This window comes from Xiphophorus maculatus, chromosome 22, assembly GCF_002775205.1.
Source record: "Xiphophorus maculatus strain JP 163 A chromosome 22, X_maculatus-5.0-male, whole genome shotgun sequence".
Classification (NCBI taxonomy): domain Eukaryota; kingdom Metazoa; phylum Chordata; class Actinopteri; order Cyprinodontiformes; family Poeciliidae; genus Xiphophorus; species Xiphophorus maculatus.
In genome coordinates, this window is record NC_036464.1 from 618,672 (window position 1) to 642,512 (window position 23,841).

At 36.6% G+C, this 23,841-nt stretch overlaps 2 protein-coding genes across 11 annotated transcripts in view; both read right to left on the reverse strand.

Moving 5' to 3' along the window:
• Positions 1–172, reverse strand: part of sorbs1 (sorbin and SH3 domain containing 1) — a 72,822-nt gene extending 72,650 nt beyond the window's left edge. For all 9 annotated transcript variants that reach the window (XR_002752034.1, XM_023326938.1, XM_023326939.1 and 6 more), the window contains exon 1: positions 49–172. The gene's annotated coding sequence lies outside the window, so the exon portion shown is untranslated. The remainder of the gene's footprint in view (positions 1–48) is intronic.
• A 2,644-nt stretch (positions 173–2,816) lies between these two features.
• On the reverse strand, positions 2,817–23,786 carry pik3ap1 (phosphoinositide-3-kinase adaptor protein 1). 2 transcript variants are annotated; one of them, XM_014469560.2, is made up of 18 exons: positions 23,638–23,733; positions 20,958–21,189; positions 19,290–19,715; positions 18,133–18,389; positions 17,454–17,598; positions 17,223–17,365; positions 16,997–17,129; positions 13,751–13,947; positions 12,854–13,046; positions 12,716–12,778; positions 11,676–11,930; positions 10,902–10,958; positions 9,343–9,536; positions 9,198–9,270; positions 8,932–9,099; positions 6,889–6,959; positions 5,111–5,211; positions 2,817–3,524 (listed from the first exon to the last, which is right to left on the reverse strand). In XM_014469560.2, exons 2-18 carry the CDS (start codon positions 20,986–20,988, stop codon positions 3,413–3,415), a joined length of 2,619 nt encoding a protein of 872 aa, XP_014325046.1. In that variant the 5' UTR covers positions 20,989–21,189; positions 23,638–23,733; the 3' UTR covers positions 2,817–3,412. The 2 variants fall into 2 exon arrangements, with proteins under 2 accessions (XP_014325046.1, XP_023183532.1); XM_023327764.1 differs by lacking the exons at positions 19,290–19,715; positions 20,958–21,189 and having other exon boundaries at positions 23,638–23,786.
• Positions 23,787–23,841: the final 55 nt, after the last annotated feature.

Sequence of the window (23,841 nt, forward strand, 5' to 3'; positions counted from 1 at the left end):
ATAATGAAATAAAAATAATAATAGAAAACCCGCATCAGGGCAGCTTACCTCGGCCTGGTGGTAATCCAGCGTTAGGCTCGGGGTGGCAGACACACTTCACCGAGCTCCGCAGGCAGCGTCCCGGCTGTCAGCGCCCCACCGTCCTGCGTGACCACCGCGGCGCATCACGGAGCCTCCGTCCCGGCCGGCCCCGGGGGGCATGGCCCTTCAAAATAAAAGCCCGGTCAGGGGGACGCACCCTATAATGTCTGTTTACGGCTTGCCGTACAGTTGATCAAATAAAAATAAAGTTGGTAAAAATAAAAAGATAATAAAACATAAAACAATTACTAATACAAGTAATTTTAATAAAAGTAAAATAAATAATATTAACAAATATTATTAAAGATGTTATTATTTAGTGGATTAAACAAACTCAAACATCAGTTTTTAGGAATTTAATGTCTACAATTATATTTTTGAAGACAATATTTAATATTTAGGGTTCTAAAATGCTTATCATTAAAAATATAAAATACATATATCATCCATATAACTGATATGAATGGCGAGAAATTATTGGATTTAATTAAAGGTTGATAATCTATTTTTCAAGTTTGGGGTCAAAGGTTAGATTTAGATTTTGGGAATAATATTATTATTTAAAACAATAGATAGGAAATTGAATTAATTAAAACCCCTCACTGTAATGTTTTTTGAAAGCACATAAGCTAGAGCATTTCTTACAATTTAAAACAGAAATCGAACTGCATCAGTTTTATTTTGAAGGGTTCAACAGGAAGTTCCTCCTGGAAGCCTGAATTTATATAAACCAGTAAGATAAAGTATTATTTAAACTTTGATTCAGCAGACAGCTGAGTTTGTAGATGAGAACATTAGATGGAGCCCACCTGCCAAATACGGAAGGTTAGAGCGCCATCAAGTGGCCAAATTATAACACTGCAGCTCGGAAAAAATTGGGAATATTTCAACTTTTTTACTGTACTATAAATTATTTCCTAAAATCAAGGTGTTTCATTTTGTTACTGTCTGATTTTCTCAATTTTGTTATTTCTTATTTCATGCTCCAGTATTTTGTACAACAAACATATTTTCATTTTAGCCTTCAGCCTTCCTCTTAATTTCGCAGTTAACAGATTCACAAACATCAAGAAACTTTTTTTTTTTTTTACCAAAATATTTTTTATTGAGATTTTCCACTTTAAAAATACAATCATGCAACTATCTGAACAAGTTTTCTTTGTAGTTATTACATGACAGTAATTATTCTCTCTCATATCAGAGAAATGAAAAGCAAAGAAAAAAAGAGACAAATGACAAACATAGGAACAAAAACCAGCTTCTCAAAAACGGGAATTCAAGCAACTTACAGCCAGGTTAGATATAATTGTCTATTATATCTATTCACTGCAGGTCCCAGCAACTCAAAACTCAAACAAACCCTCCGACACGTCAAAGTGCATCAAGAAAGTTTTACTCAAAATCATCATCAGTGATTTACAAAGTTCCTTTCCACAAAAACCAGATTGTAGTAAATATTGCACCACTTTTATTTGTTATATGTATTTTTTGCATTTAACTGGAAAAAAAAGTATCTTGCAAGTGTCTTCAACTTTGGTTTGGACACAACTGAATTAGAAGAACAAAGAAAGCAGAATTTAGTAGAAACCAGTTAGATTTACCTGAGTAGCTATTTAGGAAAAAAAGTTTTTAAAAGTATTTTTTTACAACTTTTACTTCTGTGATTTTATTGTGAAATAGTGCTACTCTCATGTGAATACGGAAGAGTAAAAATATCTCACTTCTGCAATACAAGATGAATTTATCTTGAGGGTTTTGATACATCGCAATAATCACAGAGGGCGCTGTTGGACAAATGAGCCAAAACTAAAGAGGTCAAGTCAAAACTGGTCCAACATATTAGGACCAATTTAGATAGAAAACATTTCACCAAAGAACTCAGACATTTTCAGATCAATCTCAGAAATTTTCTAGAAAAAAAAAAGAAAATTTTTGAGCTTTTCTAGAAAATTTCTTATTTTAATCCCAAAACTTGAGGTTTTTTTTCAAAAACATTTTTTATTTGCAAGAAATGTCCTTGTTTGGTAAATTCAAAGCTTGAGAAGGTCAACATTTTGCTAGAAAAAAGCTGGAAATTTCTCAGTTTGAAAAGTCAAATATTTGCAAGAAAAAAAAAACCTCAGAATTGTTCTAGAAAAAAATGGCAAATTTTGGAATCTCCAAAATTGAATTTTTGCAAAAAAAAAAAGTGAAATTCTGATATTAATTTCAGAAATTTAATAGAAAAATAACATTTCTGACCTCTGAAAGTCCAAAATTTGCTAGAAAAAAATCAGAAATGTTGACATTATTCCCAAAAACCTTCCAGAAAAAACATTTATTATTTTCTAAAGTAAAAAAATGTCGACTTTGCAACTCAATTTTCAGAATTCTCTAAAAAACGTCTGAGATTAATGCAAAAAATGTTACGTTTTTTAAAGCAAATTTTCAAGCTCAGAAACTGCCAAAGAGGGAAGTTTCTTTCAAATTTGGAAAATTTGCAAGATTTCTGTCACATTTCAAACACTTGAAAGAAAAGACAGAAATTTTGAGATTAATCTCAGAAATTCTTCAGAGAAAAACTTATGAAAAAAATGTCAAGGCAAACATTTTCGACTTTTCAAGCTCATACATTTCCATTTTTTTCTAAGAAGTGCAGAAATGTACTTCTTTTTTCCCTTTCTGCAGTACCGTAGGTAACAACAACTCGCCGTCGTAAAACTCATTTCTTCCAGCAGCAACAAACAGTCGACAGATACTTTGGGAAACCTTTTATCAAGCACAACAATGAAAAGTTACACCATTTAAACTCGACTGTGCAAACAAGAGCAGGTCAGATAAAGCAAGCAACATTAATGGAGAATAGACTCTGGTATTTTACAGCAACACATCCAGTCTTCATACATAATTTACAGGCGTTTCTGTTGGAGACGGGTCCAGGGGTCCGACCCGACGCAGCTGAAGATTAAAACCTGCAACATTCACACCAAATCATCTGCCTGGACTCCATGTTGGAGTTTTTATGGACTCTGATGCTTTCATGTGCAATAAAACACATGAAAAGTGTCTTAAAGGGACAGAAAAAAATTCTAAAGAAACACCCTGAACCGTGAACTTTAATTAGACTAATTTTGGGCTTAAACATCTAGTGTGACCCTAAATGTCACTTTTACTAAAAAATCTTATTTACATTAATTATAATGTCAAAGACACAAAAAAACATAATAATAGAAACAATTTGCACTATTTTTTTCAGATCATCCAAAGAAATTCTCCAGAGCATCACGTTCAGCCACCGGTTCTCCCTCGGTACCGGTGGGTTCAGTCCGACCGGGCCGCAGGCGGCCGGCCATCACCGGCGGCGGGGAACCGGCGGCGCCGCCTGCGCCTGTCTGGGCGCGGGTCTCTGAGGAAGCGCGCGCGTCGGGCAGGAAATGTAGCGCTCGTGCAGCGCCTCCGGCACCCTGCAGCACAGAAAACACGGCCGTCACGAAAATCCGGAAATTAATCCCAGAAAACTTCTAGAAAAAAAATCGGAAGTTTTGGAGTTTGAAAAGTTGAACATTTTCTAAAGTTTCTGAGAATAATCTAAAAGATTTCAATTTTTTTTCTTGATCATTTTTGAAATTTTTAGGTCAGAATGTTTCTGTTTGAAATTTTCTCCTTTGTGGCCACAGTAGTTTTGTTTTTCCTTTCTCTGTTTTACCCGTCCATTGACATTTTTTCATAAACAAACTGAATCACACCCTTTCACTGAACTTCTTTAAATAAACGCTTTTCGAAGAAAGTTCTCATTTTTGTTGCTGGGAACAAACTGGGACCAAAAAGCTCAGAATCTAAACAACTTCAATCTTTTAAGGCAAAAATCTGACACTGCTTTTAGACTTTGTTTGAGAAATCTTTGTTTATTTATTAACAGTAAATTAAACTCAAAAATACTTTATTGATCCCAAAGGGAAATTTAATGTTGCTGAAATCATATTAATTCAAATTCTTCAAGGAGTTTCTACAATAATACAAGAACATATTCTTAAAAATTATAAAATTTAAATTCTAATGCACATTTAACACTGGAAGACATTTTAAATATCCAAAATAAATAAAGAAAACAACAAATAAAATGAATTATAAAACTGTAAACAAAACAAACGGCTCGTTGAGACCAAAACACCAAACTGGAGACTTTTACCTTCCAGTTTTTTTAGAAAGAGAGAAAAGATAAATCACGCAAATGGAAATGATTGAGTTGGTTTTAATTGATCACGTAATTAATTGATTTATTAGTTATTGCTGGGACAGAATAAGACGTTTCTGAGCTGCATCGTCGTTTTCTTCTCTGAAAGCTTCTCTGTTGAACAGAGGCTGTGCATAAATCAAACGTGTTATTCACCGTTCGCTGCACTTTCCCATGTTACGGTTGCACATCTATCAAACCACACGGCCTACTTTCAAACATTTAGTCTTCTCGGATTAGAAAAAAAAAAGTAAATGCGTCGCCTCATCGAACTAAAAACAGCATTGCTGATAAGATCTTGCAGTTCCACGAAGCTCGGATGAATAAACCCACCCAGATGAATTACACCTCCGTATCAGGCTTTCGGGTTAAAGCATCAGAGATGTGACATTTCATGTCTGACCTTCTTAATTCCAGTCGTTCTGAAGAATAAAGGGTTGGGAAATTTAGCATCACGCTAATAATAAAGGTCACAGGATATTTAATCAGTAGATATTCATTTCACAGATGTTTTTATTCTGTAAATAACATGAATAATTTTCCTTCTGGAAAATGTTTGAAAATGTTGAATTCAGCCTTTAAATTTGGTGGAAGGACGACATTTTCTGGACCTCGGCCTAAAACTGTCACCTAAACCTTTCCGAGAACATGACTCTGCCCTGTAGATATTTATAGGTTTGCATTTTTTTTTTATCACTTTCTCAGTCTTCCCCTCAAACTCACAGCTGCAGACTCGCTGAAGGGTGAACGCTTCCTCTTTATCACTCTCTGCTTGTTCTTCAGCGGCGCTTTCTGCCCCTAATTACACCTCCTTACCTTTCTGGGATCCGCGGAGGAAGCCTGGGTGGAGGAACGCCGGGCACCGGGTCGGAGGGTCGCGGAGGCCGAGGAGGAGGAGGAAGAGTTTCCACTGCGTCCTTTAAAGATGAAGGGGAAACATTAAATATATGAACCATACAGGAAAATAAAATCAGTCAGAGTAACATTTAAAGTATCAGGAAGGACAAAAACTAAGAGTTACCAGATCCCATAATTATTTTCAATGTTGTTGCATTAGCATCAATGAATAAATCTGCAAATATGAAGAAAAAGAAAAACTGAATGTCTTTTAAAGGTGAACAGGTTCAGATCGGTGGTCTTAGATAGTAAGACTTCAGTTGGGCCTCCGTCACTTTAAATCCAAATAAGCTGCTACTGGCCACGCCCCCAAAACTCACCGTTTACACTCTCACCTCAAAATGGCAGCAAACAAATGTGCATACATCCAAACATCTTTGAATAGCAGTAGTAGGGCTTCCTGTACAGCCAACAAGAATGCAGCAAGTGGTTTCTGGATGGTCGGTCAACAACAAGAACTCCTGTCTTTTCCAGCAGCCATTGTACAGCGAATACAGCGACCTAAGTGCTGGAGCTCAGCTTGCGTTGCTCGGTAACGAGTGGAACTCTGCTGGGGTTGCTAGGTAACGGGCCGGGACATTACATTCCGGACGTTTTTGAAACAGCTCAAAAAACACAAACTTATTGCCAAAAATATGGCTGCATTGCTTTTAGTAGCAGTAGAAACCAAAATGGAAAAACAAAAACAAAAGTTTTGCATAATAGTTCCTCTTCTATTTGAGGACGACTTTAAATATTTGCACAACTGTCAAAGGTTCTGATCAGTTTTTGTTCCCTTATTAGTATAAATAGAAACAATTAAACAGGATGAACTTTCTGTTTGTTACGACTAGATGGTGCCGCTTTAAAAATCACACTTTAAATTCCACAGATGGTTTTAGTAACAGAGCTGATAACCAGATTAGCTGAACATTAAGGCAGAGCTCAAACTTTGGGTCAGAACTTCCTCAAGCTCAGAGTCAAAGTTCCCAAAACAGAACAAAGCATGAGAAAATAAAACTCCCTCCGTTAACGAACAGCTGCGGCTTTATGCATCGTCAAACACAAAATATGAGCGAGATGTTTGAGCTGCAGCCAAGATAAAATGTGAAACAAAGATTTCTCAGTCACGATTCCGAGTTAAAAGCAGAAAGAATCAGTTGGTCTGAACCAGAACTGGTTCTGACTACACGATTTACACTGCAAAAACACAAAATCAGTCATTTTGGCCTAGTTTCTACACACACAAAACTTTACTTAAAAACAGATTTAATCTGTTAAAGGAGACGGTTGTTGGTGGAAAGAGTTGTGTAAAATGTTATTTACTGCATATATTAACACTGACTTCACTCTGCACTGCAAAAATAAATTTCTTTTTTTGGTCTACTTTATAGTGCAAATATCTCAGCATACTTGAAATAAAACAAACTTAATTTACAAGTACAAGATATACAAGACAGAAGAGCTTGTTTTAAGGCAATAAATCCTTAACAATGATGAAATTTCAAAATAATTTTTTTCCATGTTGCAAGTGAATAACCTGCCACTGAAACTTTTCATCAATATTAAGGAATTACTGACTATTTATTGCTGAAAAGTTACTTATAAGTCAGTTTTGTCTTATTTCCAGTGAACTAAAATATCCCACTAGAAACTAGACCAAAAATACTTTTGTGTTTTTGCAGTGCATCAACACAAACCCGAGGTTCAGAGCTCACCTCGAAGTCCGGTTCTGTCCCGCTGCTGAGGCTAAAGGTGCTGTGAGTGCTGAGTCTGTTGCTCTCTGTGCCTGAAGTGACAAGAAAACAAGTTGGAGTAAAAGGACAACACGCGATTTGTAGTTTGTCTGGTGAGTGATGGAGTAAGGCCTCTGTATGGCTGCTGCTGTACATAAAAATCAATAGAGTAAAGTCAACATGAACATGTTGTCAGGAGCAAATTTCTGAAGGATTTTAACTCTGAAACCTAAATAAGCAACACCAGATGTAGCTTCTGCAAGGAAATCTCATTTTACTGTTTCAAGACCCAAAACGTACCAATAAAATGTTTCCTGAAGTTTATATTTATCAAAAATTATGTTATTTTCTCTTTAAAACTAAGATTGAGGCTATTATTTGAAGCTTTTTGATTCACTGACGGAACATGTTACAGTGCAAATCGGTCAAAACGTTTTTAGAAACAGGAAAAACAGGTCAACAGATCTATTTTATTTTTACCGTATTTTCCGCACTACAAGGCGCACCTAAAAACCTTCAATTTTCTCAAAAGCCGACAGTGCGCCTTATAACCCGCTGCGCCTTATATATGGACCAATATTGAGCCACAACAGGTCTCACAACTACGGTAAGCAGCCGCCGACTTCATTTTCCCCCGTAGAAGAAGAAGCGCGCGGTGCAGGCTGGGTTTTGTGTAAAGACCCCAAAATGGCTCCTATTAGAGACGAGCTTACGACGCAGAGTTTAAGCTCCAGGCGATCAGTGATGCAGTAGAACACGGGAACAGAGCAGCAGCCAGAGAATTTAACATGAACGAATCAATGCTGCGAAAGTGGATATATATTGTGATTGCAGTAACGATTGATTTACTGTAACAGTATCAGACTGTTTTTTACGTGTTTATTGGATCGAGGAAAAGTTCCCCTCCACTATATGTTACACCTTGCTGTTGTTAAAAGATAAACTGTGTCACCAAAATACCACGTCACTTACTTTACCTCGGGGAAAATAATAAAACAGCTTTTTATTCATTTTGGGAATGAACGGAGTTTTCAGAACGCTGGTTTGTAATTTATTAATAAAGTTTGACTGACCTATCTGACTGTTTTGTTGACATTCCCTTTAGCGCAGCTCCATCTAATGGATGCATAACGTAACCCCAGCCTCTACTGTAGCGTTTATTCTATGCGCCTTATATATGAAAAAAGTTTGAAAATAGGCCATTCATTGAAAGTGCGCCTTATAGTGCGGAAAATACGGTACCTTTCTGAAGTTATTTCATGAACTAAACGTGTAAAAATAAAACCTTGTTCTGCATTTCCTCATGACCAGATACTGAAACTGTAAACGGAGAGCAGCGGTAACAACAAAAAGTCTATCATGTTCACAGCAAATGCAGCAATAAAACCAGCTTAATAAAAACGTCCTGAAGCTCAGCTGGGGTTGCTAGGTAACGGGAGAAACTCCGCTAGGGTTGCTAGGTAACGCCGCAGAAACAACTCATTTCCTAGACACCAAAACAAATTATTCCCAAAAAAACAGCAGAGTCTCTTTTTTAGACTGTTGGGCTTTTTTAAAGCAGTAAAAACCCAAATGGAAAAATAAAAAAAATTCAAAATGTGAATTTTAACACCAGATATTTTTTCCTACTGCATTAAAATTATATTTTGTAGTTTTATTGTATTATTTTTTTATAAAAAAGTTAATAAAATGACCCAAATGAAAGTATAAAAACATGCAAAATGTGAATTTTAACACTAGATTTTTCCCCCACTGCATGCAAACAAAATATAGATTTTTATTTTAGCTTTTTTTTGTTTGATATTATGCTTCTGCAATAAAAGATGTATTTACTTTATGGATTTTCCACATCTATACTAGATAAAAACAATTTTTTTGCATGTGTGTCCTGGTAGCCGTTTCTCCCACCCATATGGAGACACCATGAACACACCGCTTGCTCATCACAGGAGCAGCTCTTTTCTGAACGGATTACTCCGTATTCAATCATATTCATCCCTAAAAATAAAATAACCAAAGACTCACTCGATGTGCTGGACGTACTGCCAGTCTTCCAGCTCCCTCTTTTGATTGGCTGAGTCGCCGGAGGGGGCGGAGCCACCATTCTGGGTGTGGGTTCGTACACGCTGCACTCTAATGTCGAGTTGGATCCCCAGTAGAGGCTCCTCTGCAGCGGCGCACTTATTTCATAATCTGGCAGAGAAGAAGCAGACCACATCAGAAGCCATGAGCTCAACAGGAAGTCGTGTGAACACAACAAGATGTCGACATGTCAACTCCAAACACCTCACCGATTTCCTGCCCCGTCTTCTCCCTCTCTTTGTGACGTCTCGTGATGCTATCTCGTAGTTTCTTCAGGTTGTCCTTTAAGGAAGAAGAATTAAATGTGAGGTTTATGGCGCTGCTATCAGACGAGGATGTTTGTTGATCATCTACCTGCTGATAGCGCAGAGAGTTAGAGCGCCGCTCGTGGTCGAACTGCCACGCTTTGAACTCCTGGACGGCCTCGTCCACCGTTATCTCCCCCACTTTGACCCGCTCCTGCAGGCAGATGAGCTGCCGCTGCCCCGGGGTCTTCATCCCGCCGTAGGGGTCATAGGTCGAGCAGGGAGCCTCGCTCACAGGTCGAGCTGAAAAAAGAAAAGTGGGATGAATATTTTATTTTTACCCATATTTCATTTAAGTTTAGAGCAGCCATGTTGTGCGTGTTAATCTCTGAAGGAAGTCGTTTCGTTGGGAGGAGGGGTGGTTGTAAACTTTACCCTGACCACAGAGTTAATTGCAATGACTGCTGGTTTTATTTGACCAAGCTGGTGTCACAGACACTCTCATGTCTCATGACAGAAACACCACAAAGGTTTAGATACGTTTGCTCGGCTCAGCAGGCTCAGGTTGTGTTCGCAGCCGCAGAAAATAAACCAACACCGTCTTTCATTTTCCTAATAACAAACGTCAGACAATGCTTCTAAAATATGAGCCTATTTTCAAGATTTGATCATTTACTCCAGGAAGGATTAGACTAAATTATGAAGTGAATAAATTAATTCATTGTACTCTAAATTAAAATGCACTCAATAATTTCCAACTGCATGTCTATTGATTTTTTTTCTTTTCTCTCTTTCTACTAAATAAATTTTCTCTGCTTTGCAACAACGGATTCTAATCAACTCCATTTAAATATTGCAAAAAGTGCTCAAATTAAAGCTGAATTACTACCATTGTAGTCTTGGAACATATAATGATTTACAATGTAAGCCAACAATACAATAAAAGCACATTAAATATTATTTCAAAGCTACAAAAGTGGACATCTCTGCATTTTTCCGTCAATGTTAAATCATGAAACTCTGAGAAAAGCCATAAAAGCTGCATTTCATTTTCTATGGTCTTAAATAAGCATGTTCAGTGTCAAAGTTCACGACAGGACTGAGTAAAGCCTGAGAAAGCTGAGACTGGTGGCCATAATGCAAAACATCTGCAAAACACAAAACAAACAAAACCACACGTCATACTAGCTGCAAAATATCTAAAAATCTGAATTTTGAATTGTTCCTTCCGGAAAGGGGGAAATTCAAGGTGTCAAAGTCCAGAGATATTTATGATTAAAGTGCATTTTCCATAAAGAAATACCTGAGTCTGCAAAAATCACAAATTACAGTTGCTAAATTACATTCTACTGTGGTGAAACATAAAGTGTGTTTTATTCACACTGTTTTATGTAAAGTGGAGACTTTTAGCTAAAAAAACAAAACAAACAAAAAAAGCAACAACTCTTCGTAAAAGATAATCAGGTTATGTTTAGATATATAAAAAAAAAAACAACCAGAGATGGACCGGACCTTCCTACGCCCAAAAGTAACTTTATGCAAATTCAAAAGCAAGCAGGCATCAGACAAGAGGAGTCAGTAAAAAGCTCTTTAAACTTTTTTTAAAGGGAATAAAAGCGTGTTGCTGCTTCTCACGAGACTAAAAATCTACAACAGAAACCGTCTTACCTGCAGGACAACCACTGTCCACTGAGTTACGTTTGGACATGTCTGTATCTGAAAAAACTGTAAATAAAAAACACAAATCTTTAATGACGCTAATAATTTTAAATCAGAATAAATTAACTAAACAGGGCTGGCCAAAACCCTTCTGAGGCCCTAGGCAGGTTTTTATTTGTGGCCCCCATACAGACACCAGATGGTTTATCACTATGTGTGTAACATACCTGCTGTCATTAGCATCATTTGCAATTAGCTTACATAAAACCGATGTTATGATGGTTGTTGATTTAAACCTTACGGGAGTAACAAACTAAAACAAAAAATTTGAATTTGAAATCTCAAATAGTGGCAGCTCTAGTGGCACTTCTGGTGTCAGCTGCCACGATTCCTAGTTTTTTCTTTCGGAATAAACTTCTTCATATTCATGTTCAATTTTCAACCTGCCTCAGAAGCCGCGGCATCGGACACAAAAGTCAGAAGCAAACACCAGGAGGCTGTGGCAGTTTCCTGCAGCCAGAAGTGCCACTCTAGATGCCACTGCCACGACTTGAGCTTGCCGTCTCTCCACAGGACGTGATTAACAGTTATTTGTGTAACAACTATAAAAACCATGTAGAAAGAAATGCTTTCTCCACTAGTTTATATTATTCAATGTTATTTTATATATGTATGTTTTATCATGCTAGCTTGGTGCTCTTAGGGGCCCCCTGGTGGTATGGAGGTCCTAAGCATCTGCCTTGGGCCAGCCCTGTGTGTAAAACTTAACAGTGAACAGCAGACCTCTGGAAATGTAGGTTGCGGGTCGTTCAGGTTCGGGCTCAGACTCGGGTCTGGGGATGGGGGCCGGAGGGCGGTTCTGGACTCCCGGGTTATAGGTGCTGTTTGTATCCACGGTGTCATAAATATCCTCTGGACAGATGTTGTACGGATCCTCCTCCTCCTCTATTTCATCAAAGTTGACGTGTTCGTTCCTGTCATTGTTCTCAGCTCTAGGCGGCGGGGCGTTCACTTGGTTCTCGGCAGCGTGAGGTTTCGCTGCCAGACGGGAAAATCAAATATATTCAGAAATAAGGTTATTATAGTGAACAAAAACTAACAAAGTAATGAAAACTGAATATATGGAATTTCAATAAGGAATAAAAAAGTTGAATATTTCAAACTTTTCTCAATTATATCAGAGTTTAATTTGCTGTTAGCCCCAGATTTTATTTTTATTTGTGCTTTAAAGTCTTGATTTTATTGTTTTTTTTCTGTCCTGATATTTTGCTTACCGTATTGTTTCTGTTGTTAATAGTAGTTATACCATTGTTATACTTTGTTCTGACTATTTTTAGGAGAATTATTTAAAATATATTATCTGTAAAGAATGTCAAACGTGAAATGTTTTTATGTTACGTCTTGCTCTTCTGTTAAACAAAGAAACAACAACAAAAATTCCAGAACCGACATTAATTGAATAACTGAACAATAATTGAATACATTTTTGGAAATGGTATCTTCTGTATACACAATACAAAAGATAGTCACAGAACAGTCACAATACTTAAACTTTTTTAATTTGTACCTAAAAATGACACAAAATACGAACAAACTAAGACTATTACTGTAACTATTAAAAACTAGACTAAAACTATACAATATTTAACTAATAATAACTAAGAAAAACTATCAGACACACTCTAAATACAAATTAAAACCAGCTTAATTGGACATACAAAAAGTAACAACAAAATAATGATAAACTATAATGAAAACACCAAAACTATTATCAGAAGTTATCATTAGTATTACTATAAGATGTACATTAAAAAGATAAATACCTTGGAAGAACTTCCTGAGCATAGCTTCTTCTGGATTCTCATCTACTACAGTCATGACTTCATCTGTAACAATCGAGTCACACCATCAGCATCATTTTGTAAAAGCTTGGAGTATTTTTATCACAGAGCTGATCTTACATAAGTCTTCTGCACACTCAGGGTCGAGGCCGAGCATCGACTCGTAAATATCCTCAGTGCAGCCGGAGTACTTCAACATGATGTCCTGAGAAGAATTTGACATCGGCTCGTAGATCTCCGCCTCGTAGATCTCCGCCTCATTGTCCAAGTTCAAGTTGTCTTCCAGGTGAGACTGGAGCAGGTCTGCTGTTTCCTGAGAGGGTTCCAACAAGACTATTAACTCTAATTATAAATGTTTCATTTAAAAATGTTTTCTATCTAGGGATGAAAACGATTAATCGACTTAATTGTTTATTAGATTAAAATGAGTTCCAATTGCCCGCTTAGACCTTCTTTTATTGTTGTAGTTTGGCCGCCACCCAGCAGAGGGAGCCGCGGGGCAGCCTTACGCAGCGGAGCCGTTAATACAGAATCTAAGATGGCGGCGGTATCCCTTAAAAAAACCAAAACGGTCCAAAGAGTCTGGTGCGGGATGCTAAATGGATTCCATGCGGTTCTGTTTTGAAATATAAACACTTGATATGTTTATATTCTTAATATATAAACAATATATTACCTTAATGGCGCTGATTCAGCGGAGCTGCAAGACGGAGCAGCTCAACTTCTCAACTAAACATGACGATGTGCTACGAACGCGAGGATGTGAGTAAACCACAATTTTCTGTTTATTTAGTCAGTATTTAATACAGCCGACATAAAATAAAGTTACAATTGAATTATGTTTTTGGTTAAATTCAGCATATTATGAAAAAATAGCCTTTTATGTTATGTAAAGACCTTCAGCCCTCTTGATAAAAGGGAAAACTAAAGTTTTTAAGAAAATGGCCGCTTATAACTTGATCGCTAAGAGCAATCAACTTCAGATGAACTCATTAATAGATTCATGAGATAACTTACCACAAATTCGTCCATAAAACGTCTGAGGTCCTGAAAGCCGCTCTTCTCTGCCAGTGTGTTTGGGTAGTCGCCATGTTTGTTCATCACACTGTACGCCTGCAGAGCCCCGGGGCACCGCAGGAGGGAGCTCATGAGCTTCTTCAAGCCATATTTAGCAGCAAAGTGGAGCAACGTGGGCAGCTCTTCCTTGCGCTGATCTGAAACACAAACAGATTGTAAATCTTAATCCTGAACTAAGTGAGCATCATTTGGAAAGCAGAAGCAGGAGAGAGTTTATTCAGGGGTAAATGTAAAAAGCTGCTTGCTTTTCTAGTTTCTACAAACACGTTAGTACACTGGAAATAAGACAAAACTAACTTACAAATAACTTTTCCGCAAGAAATGATAGAAACAAAATATGGGTTCATTATACAAAGTCAGATTTTTACCATGTTATTCATTATAAATATTTAGTTTAGCAGCCAAGTATTCAGTTTGGAATAAAATATTTAGCTCCAATCTAAATATTTAATTAGTAAGATAAATATTGTGGTTACCAACTAAATATTAATATATGCTTAACAAAGCCAACTATTTGTTTAGCATGCTAAATATTGAGTTAGCAAGCTAAATATGTAGATAACCAACAAAATATTTAGCTTAAAAAATAATTAGTTAGCAAACTAAATATTGACTTTCCAGCTCAATATTTAGATCCAAATGAAATATTTAGTTGGCAAGCTACATAATGAGTCTACCAGTGGAACTAGTACCTTTATTTATGTGGTAAACTAATTAGCAGACTAACCAAATTTTTAGTTTGGTTAGCATGGTTAATGCTAATCAATTAGCATGCTAAATAATCAAATATTTAAAACATCTGAGTGAAATAATCTGCCTGCAGAATAATTTCATGTCTTGCTGAAAAGTTCTATGTAACCTATTTTTGTCTTACTTCATTGTCTACTGAGCTGTTTGTAGAAACTAGATCAGAAGTACTTGGTGAGAGTGTGTGAAACTGTTTGCAGATTTGTTCCTAAAATAGATCAAATAGTTTTTCACTGCACCAGGACAGTCGCTCACACTTAAAAACATCGTATGAGGCTGACTGGTTATTTTGTTGCTTGCATCAAAAAGGAACTGGGTTCCAATCCCCACCTGAAGTTTTTCTGCATGAACTTTGCATGTTCTCCCTGTGCATGCGCTGTTTCTATCTGGAAACTCCTACAACTTCCTCTCACCGTCCAAAAACACGACTGCTTCTCTAAACTGACCTTATGTATCGGTGTGCACATTTGTTTATTCTGTCTGTAAGGATAAGCAGGCAGACAATGGACAGATGCATCATGCATGCATTTAGACCAACTTCCACTCATGCATATATAAATACAATTAGCTAAACATCAATTTTGTTGCAGGAGCTAAAATGGGCAAGCTAGCTTTCACAAAACGAGGTTTTAAAATAATTTCTTTAAGCCAACAATGATTAAATTTAAAGTTTAAAGGCTGCGGTTCTGGTCACTGATACCCTCTGCTGCTACATTCAGGGTGAGAATCAACCCTGGGAGTGGTGCGTGGAGGAAGTTCACAGCCAGATCTCCATGATAGAAACTCAACACCAGTTCTCATTTATTAACCAAAAATAACAGGATGTATTCAAGGACAACTGTGTGTTGTACGTGTAATGATTCTATGATCTAACACAGCCTTATCTCAGTCACTGTTTTATAATCTTCCCAATCTCTTTATCGTCTGCAGCAATAAAATCCTCTCAGCCTGAACGTGATTCCTCTCTAAAACAACCAGATAATGTCCGCATGATTTCTGTCACTTCTCCACCGGCTGTAAATGTAGCTGTCGAGTAAAGTAGCTGCGAATCAATGGATGCGCTTGGTTCGATTCTGCATTTGCATAAAGTTTGAATGTTGCGCTTCTTGATTTGCAGCCCAGAAAATAGGAAGACAAAAGGTTAAAAAAAGGTAGAAAAACTTGAGGCAAGGTGTTGAGGTTTTAAGCTTTACCCAATCATTTGTAATGCGCCAGTTTGACGCTTAAGTTTACCACAAATTGGCTCAACTGTTAACAACCATCTGCCACTGCAAAAAGAGAAGTGCTGATCCGAGCAAGATGGCTGCCAATGTTGGCTCCGAACTGTGACGATGTATTAGGGTCATAGTAGATGGAGAGAAAAAAGGATTGAATTTCCACCAAAAATATTCAGAAATGTTGAAATTATTCTCAGAAATTTACTTTAAAAAAGTAGAAATTTCTGAGTTTGAAAGGTCAAAAATTTGCAAGAAAAAAACAACAAAAATTTTGACAACTCAGAAATTCTTTAGACAAAAATCTTGGAAATTTCTGGGTTTGAAAAGTAACAAAAATGGAAATTTTGAGATTAACCTTAGAAATTTTCTTTAAAAAAAACTTTGAAGATTTCTGTTTCTAAAGCTGATTTTTTTTTACTTTTTAAACTCATATATTTCAAAGTATATATTTTTTAATTTCTGAGATTAATTTGAAAAATCTGAGTTTTTTTCTTGCAAACATTTGACTTTCAGTGCTCATAAATTTTCAAGTTTTTTCTAGAATTTTACTACTTTTTTATGTACAATGACTGTAATACATCATCATGCTGAACGGTTTCATTCACGTCCTTCGTTGCCATTGCTAAAACTAAAAACCGAATACAATTATAAAACAGCACAGCAACGACTTCTCCTGGTCGTCGAAATTCTTTCAGAGAAATCCAGTTCAATGGGAGAAAGCCCAGACCGAGCAGTGAAGGAGGATTAAAATCAAGCTGAATCGCATAGGAACACTGAAATGTACAAAACCTTACTAAGTATTTTTTGGTCTAGTTTCTAGTGCAAATAAATGATCACACTTGTAATAAGACAAAGCTAACTCACAGGTAACTTTTCTGCAAGATAATAAATTATTTCTTAATATTGATGAAAAAGTTCTATTTTCTCTTCACTCTTCATTTATAACAAAACATTTTTCTCATATTGTCAGTGAGACTAGTACTATTTTATAAACCTATTTTATAAACATGTATTGACCTAAAACAAGCTCCTACATCTTGCAGAAAAGTTACTTGTAAATTAATTTTCTTATTTTAAGTGTGCTAAGATATTTGCTCTAGAAAATATACCAAAAATGTTTGGTGAGATTTTGTGTCTTTGCAGGATTGCGTTTTTATTTATAAAAAAATAGGAATCATCTCAAAACCTTTAGCTCAACATGAAATCAGAAAACTTAACTCACATGCTGACATGTTGTCTTCTTCAATCTGTTTGACTCCAAACAGCTGCAGACCAGAGGGAGGCATCCTGGACTTTAACGAGTCCGTTAGCAATGTGTCCACTGATTCTGTTGCATTGGAGGTCAAGTTAAAGGCCTGGAAGCAAAAATCAGTTTAAAAAAGTCAAAGATTAAAAAATCTAACAAACAGAAAAACCAGGACAGACAAGAGGAAACAGAAATGTCTCACCTGGCAGATGAAGTTGACAGGGTCAGTAGCCTGTTTTAGATGCCGGCTAACTTCTCCCATGCTGGTGTAAAATGTGACCGGACTCAGACCGACACGCGAGCCGTCGGCGTGCAGAGCGAGCGAAGTCACTCCTGCAGGCATTTCTGTGTAGAAATGACAGAAAAAACACAAAGATAATGAGATAATGTTTAGGAAATGCAGCAGAGAAACCGTCTTCCTGCTGATGCTCGCCTGGTGCAGAGACGCTGATGGTGAACTCGTTCTCCACCGAGGCCAGAACCCGTTTGGACGCTGCGCCTTCAGGTGAGAACTCCACTTCCACCGGCGACCCGAAACCCACTCTGCTTCTGAATACGATGAAAATCGTCTCTTGATCCTGAACAGAACAAACCAGAGTAAATATTGCGTGTAATATTTGATTGAACAATCATTCTTATCGATTAATCAAATATCTCTGTTCGATTAGTCAGGTTTCTCAATCAAATATCTAACTTATTAATAAATCAAATATACATATTTGATTAATCATTCTTATCGATCTCTATTTGATGAACCAATCTTACGATTAATCAAATTATGTCTATTTAATTCATCAATTTTATCTATTAGTCAAATATATTCAATTTATTGATTAATCAAATCTGTATTTGATTAATCATTCTTATCAGTTAATCAGATATTATTGCTATTTGATTAATCAATCTTACAGATTAGTTAAATAGATAAATATTCTCGTAATTAAACAAAAATTCTTGTAGTTTGGCTCTAATACACCACTTTTAAAAAATATTTTCTGTATTTTTTATCTTTTTAGAAAAGAAAGCAAACATAAACTCCATTAAAATCAGAAATCGGATATTTATTTTGAGCCAGTATCGCCCAGCTCTAGTTTTTATTTCTTCATCCTCACCCCACAGTGAACTCTGCTGGGCTGAACGGTCAGACATGTCGGTTGTGTCGGTGAGCTGATGCGTTCTGATGCTGAATCTTCGCCGCTCGCTCGCTCTTCCTCCTTCAGGAACGTTTCGCTTTGCTCCTCTGACTCCTCCTCTTCGCTTTCACCCGCCGTGGGATTTTCAGAGGAGAGAGGAGAAGCCGCCGCTGCGGCGGAGACGAGCGACTCTGCTGCAGGATATTCGCTCTGAAGCTCGGCCTCTGCTCGCCTGCCTTCGAACAAAACAGAAAAAATATCTTTAAAATGGTTGAATTTTTTCAATTTATTGTGCACAACTGGAAACATGTTAACACGTTAATATCCTTCTTCTTTTAGGGTTTAAGGAGGAATAAAAACATTTTTATAGGCAAAGAAAGCTTTAGAGTTGGGCTGATCGATCCAAAATATTGATAATATGGCTAATAAGGTGGCATCAGATACGATAAGATCAATAAATGTTGAAATGTTTTTCAGTTTAAATATTTTGTTTCGATTTACTTTAAAATTATAATTGTCTGCACTTTGTTGATTCAGCATTTTGTTTTTATTTGCTCTCAAATGTTTTTTTTGTACTTTGTGTAGAAAAACACAAATTTTCTTTGTTTTTCTATTTTTTCCAGATTAATTTGTTTTTAAAGTGTTTCATAGACAGCTATAAAATTTGTCCAAATTCTGTCCTTGTTTTTTACAAAACAATTTAAAAGAAAAATCACAAAAACATCTAGAGATTAGAAGTTTGTTGATAAATCAAACTTAAATAACAAAAAGTATCAGTATCACAGATATGGGCCCAATATTTACTTGGTATAAAAATATAATGAAATTGGGATAAAATAGGATTAAATAAAATTCACTTCTTTTTGCTCCTTTCCACGTTTTCTCTTGACCTACTAATTACTTATTTTCTTGTTTTTAAAAACCTGTTTGAAATAACTAAATTAAATGAATTGAAAGAACATTTAATTTAAAAAAATGTTGGTTTTATCCATCTGTCCGTCTTAGAAAAACAGCAAATTTGAAATTTCCGAATGTTAAAAATCAAATCTCTGCAGATGTTTCAAATCAAAATGTGGATAAATATTTAATTCCGGTGAAGGATTTGTCGTTTGTTTTGGTGATGAAAGTCTGCATACTGTCAGCTATTGACTCCAAAACGGTAGAAACATAAACGCCCGGCTCGTCGTCGGCGTAGAGTTTCCTCCAGCTCGGCCAGCCCTCGAAGTACTCCACGTTCAGGTCGGCCTCCGTCACGCCGCACAGCAGCGCCACCACCCTGTGTGGAGGATAGAGCAGTCTCTGCAGCGCGCCGTGCAGATCCGGGTCGTACAGGACGTCCAGGAAAAATCCCGTCAGCAGCACCACGATGCATTTGCAGCTCTGGAAATCCTCAAAGTTATATCCGTGGAGCTGATCGGCCGAGCTCAAAGCGTAGAGCAACACGGAGCCCCGGCGGAAATGTTTGGAGGATTTTAGGATCTGCTGCAGGTACGCGGCCCATTCCTGGGCCTCCTCCGTGTGCAGAATCAGCAGCTCAAATGCAGAGGAAAACTCAGAGATGGCTGCAAAACAAAGCATTGAAGCGTGTTTTTAAAATGCAACAAAGTGGAAAAAGAAACTTTCATCAGCTGGTTTAGCCTCAACCTCTTCTGATTTAAACTACACTGCAAAAACACAAAATGTTACCAAATATTTGTGGTCCGGTTTCTAATGCTTAGTCTTAGTAAATTTGAAATTAGACAAACTAACTTATAATTAAATTTTCAGCAATAAATAGACTCATGTTTTAAGGCAATACTTTCTTAAAATTGATGAAAAAGTGGTTGTTAAATATTTATATTTAGTTTCTTGAGCGCTAAAAATGTAGTTAGCAATTTTCGTTATTTAGAGCTAAATATATAGCTTACTAGATCAAATTTTAGCTTGCTAACTGAATATTTAACTTGCTAACTGAATATTTATTGTGCTAACCAAATATTTCGTTTCAAGGTAAATATTTAGTTGGTGAACTCAATATTTATTTTACTAAGTAAATATTTAGTTTGGAGCTAAATATTCTAAATATTTTATTTACTAACTAAATATTTATAATAAATAAATATTTATTTATATTTTGTTGCTTGTAAGTTAGCTTTTTCGTATTTCAAGTGTGTTAAGATATTTTCACCAGAAAGTAGACCAAAACTCCTCTGTAACATTTGGTGTTGTTGCAGTGCAACGGTACATTTCAGACCCTGGGGACGTTATTCGCTGCAGCAGGTTGTGTAAAACCTGTGCAGCATTCCAGCTGCTGAAAGTCAAGGTGACTGGCTGAGGGATGGATGTGTGAACTGTGTGAGTCAACGGCGAGTTGAGCAAACACCGGTGTGTGTCAACACAGCTCTGAGTAATTCTGTTTGACTCATTACAGTCGCTAATCGGGCCGAGTTCAGCTCTGTACTCAGAAACCGAACGGAGCGCTCGCCTTCATCAGCGGCCGAGCGCTGGCGTCTGCTGCTGAGACCGTCCAAAACTAACTGAATCAACGCTAAATGTGTGTGTGGTGGTTTTTATTAAGTAGCTCCTGTAGGCATTTAACCATACAGGATGCAGACATGTTTGGTTCCTCTTTTTTCCTTTTTCTTTTTTCAGCTAAGATGTTAATTCTCAATGATAGGTCGACCAAATGCAAGTCAGCAAAAACGATGGCTAAAATAACTGAAAAACGAGTAAATTTAGGTAATTTTCCAGAGAAGTAAGCAGGAAGTGAGAGGACTTGTTGTGATATTTGGGTGTAAAAGTCTTAGGGAACGGGCAACACTCACCTGACTCAGTAATGGATGGGAGTCCTTCCATGGTTTGGGCTCAAATCTGCACAAAATCATCCCAAAAGCGGCTCCATTCCTCCAGATATTTTCCTTTTTCCCAGCTCCACCGACGCTCTCTCTTTCGCTCGTTGGCTCACACTAACCCGGCGACTACCAGCTCTGGCCCTTTGCTCAGTCGTATAAATAGCAACACTTTAGTTTCCTGATTTTGGTAGCTCAGCCCCACTTCCTGAAACAGTTGAAGAAGTGAGAAAATGCACCCTTGTCTCATCAGAAACTGCAACAAGTCTGGCGTCACCACAGCCTCGTGCGCCTTCATGTTACTTACATGTTTATTTAAAACAGCAGAAACAGAGAGACGACACGTTCAATTTAGGAAGCATACGAACACAAGACACATCCTACTTCTTAATAACAGGCAACATTTTAGGGCACAGTCTTTGTTCTCCATTTTTAAAAAAAGTTCCATTAACAAACAAACGTATCGATTCACCTGAGAACTTCTTCCTATTTTTCACTTCCTTTACAAGGTGCAATCTGGCAGGAGACTTTCACACAAGCCTGTGAGATCAGAGTTCAAATTCACACTGATAATCATCAGAAAACAGAAAAATCGCCTGCTTTTCTGCACTTCAGAGATACGACAGTTAATGCCAAACTAGGCAGTAAAAGCTGCTTTAAACATGCAGCCATGTTGTTTCTGTGCTGCATGAGAGAGGAAGACGTGTGGGAGAAACTGTGAAGAGTTGCACTGACGGGCCTTTTAATATACGCATTTATATACACACTGCATATATATGCACACTAGATCAGAAAGGTATTTCTGGTCTAGTTTCTAAACTCAAAACAGCCATTTGATTAAAAGAAAGAACAACAACACATTAAGAGCAGCAATTAAGTCTAAAATGTCAGAAAATGTACATATTTTTCATTTAAGATAAAAGAAACCAGTTTTGGTCTCTAAATATGTTCAACCCAGAGCTTCACCTGGTTCAAGTTATTAACATATATATATATATATATATATATATATATATATATATATATATATATATACCATATATATATGGTATATATATGGTATATGGTATTTATTTGGTATATATACCAAATAAAGTTTGGTAAAGGATTGTCTCAGCTCAGTTTTTTAGGAAGTGTCATGATGTAACAAGTTAGAGCTTTAAAGGCCACCACACACAGACACATCTAGTCATAATGTTTTTATTTAGCACTTTAACTTTTACATCTATTAATTTACAACGGCAAGGCTGAATTTTTGTTTTATAGGAAACACAGATGACAAACAAGTAAATAAAGAGATATAAACACTGCAGAGGTAGCAATGAAATAATATGGTCCAGAAATATTCTTCATAAAATCACAGATGGTATGAAATCTGGCCAGTATGATGATTAATAAAGGTTATGACAATGTATTAAATGCACCAGTAGGTAACAACTAGGGATGGAACTGACTTACGATTAATGACTTAGTAGATTAAAATTGGTTCCAATGGATTAGCTAGTAACATCCATTCAGACCTTCTTTTGATGATGTAGTTTGGCCTCCACCCAGCAGGGGGCGCTGCTGGTCATTCTGAAGCGGAGTCAGTTGATATAGAAACAAAGATGGCAGAGAGATTCCACAACGGAAAATATAAACGTCCAAACAGAGTTCGGTTTGGGAGGAAAGTTTACTTTATGTGATTCTGTTTTGAAATATTAACACTCGATAAAGTCCTTAAGTTTTCAACTTTAGTTTTATTCAGCCGAGCTGCAAGCAGGAGCAGCAACAACTTCTCAACAAAAAATTACTTTTGTGCTACAAAGTTTAGGAACGTGAGGAAACCTAAATATTTTTGTTTATTCAGTCAGTTCAGTTCATTAAGAACAGCGGCTGTAGATTGAAAAAAAGCCAAAAAACTCAAATGTCTGTATTCAGAAATTTTCTAGATAAAACTTGAACATTTCAAATTTTGAAAAATCTAAAATTTATTAGAAAAAAACAAAGATATTTTTAGATAAATCTCAGGAATTTTCTAGAAAAACTCATACATTTTTAGGTTAATCCAATAAATTTTGTATTAAAAAACTTGGAAATATAGTTTGAAAAGTCAAAAATTTACTAGAAAAAAATCTGAAAATTTGACATTAATCTCAGAAATTTTCCAGATTTTCTTTTGACATTTTACGAGTTTGAAAAGTCAGAATTTTTTTACTTATGGAAATACCCAACTTTTGAAACTCAGAAATGTCCTTATTCTTTTTCTAGAAAATTTTTTTGATTAATCTCAATATGATATTTCTTTCTTTTTTTTTTTGCAAATTTTAAATTTTTCAAACTTTTCTTTAGAAAATGTCAGATTAAATCTAAATTTCTGAAATTTTTGGTAGTAATATACGCTTCTTTTTTTCTATTTAAAGTGGTGTAATGCACCCTTGAAAGTTAATACAACTGACAAAATAATGTTAAATTTTATTATGTTTTTGCTAAATTCAGAACATTCTGAAAAATTTAACCCTTTATGTTGTGGAAAGGCTTGAAAAAGCTCTGCGTAAAATAAAAACATGATGGATTTTTGCTTTAGCGTAATGAATAATCAGTGGTACGCAGTCTTCATTTGAGGTGAAAGAAAAGCCTGAAGGTCCCAGAATCAGGAGGAAGAGCGAAGACTCACAGAATCCACGCTGCTTCAGGTCCAGTGGGACGTTTCCACAGATGTGGCGGTCCATGTCGTCTCCTGGTTCCGGTCCAGATGAGTTTGATCAAATCTAAACGAGACCAGACGTCTACCTGGAAATTTCACACCACTTCCTGCTTCCTGCTGCTGACGAGCTTTATGGAAAGGCTGATTTTGTTTCCCAGCAGGAGTGACAAAAGT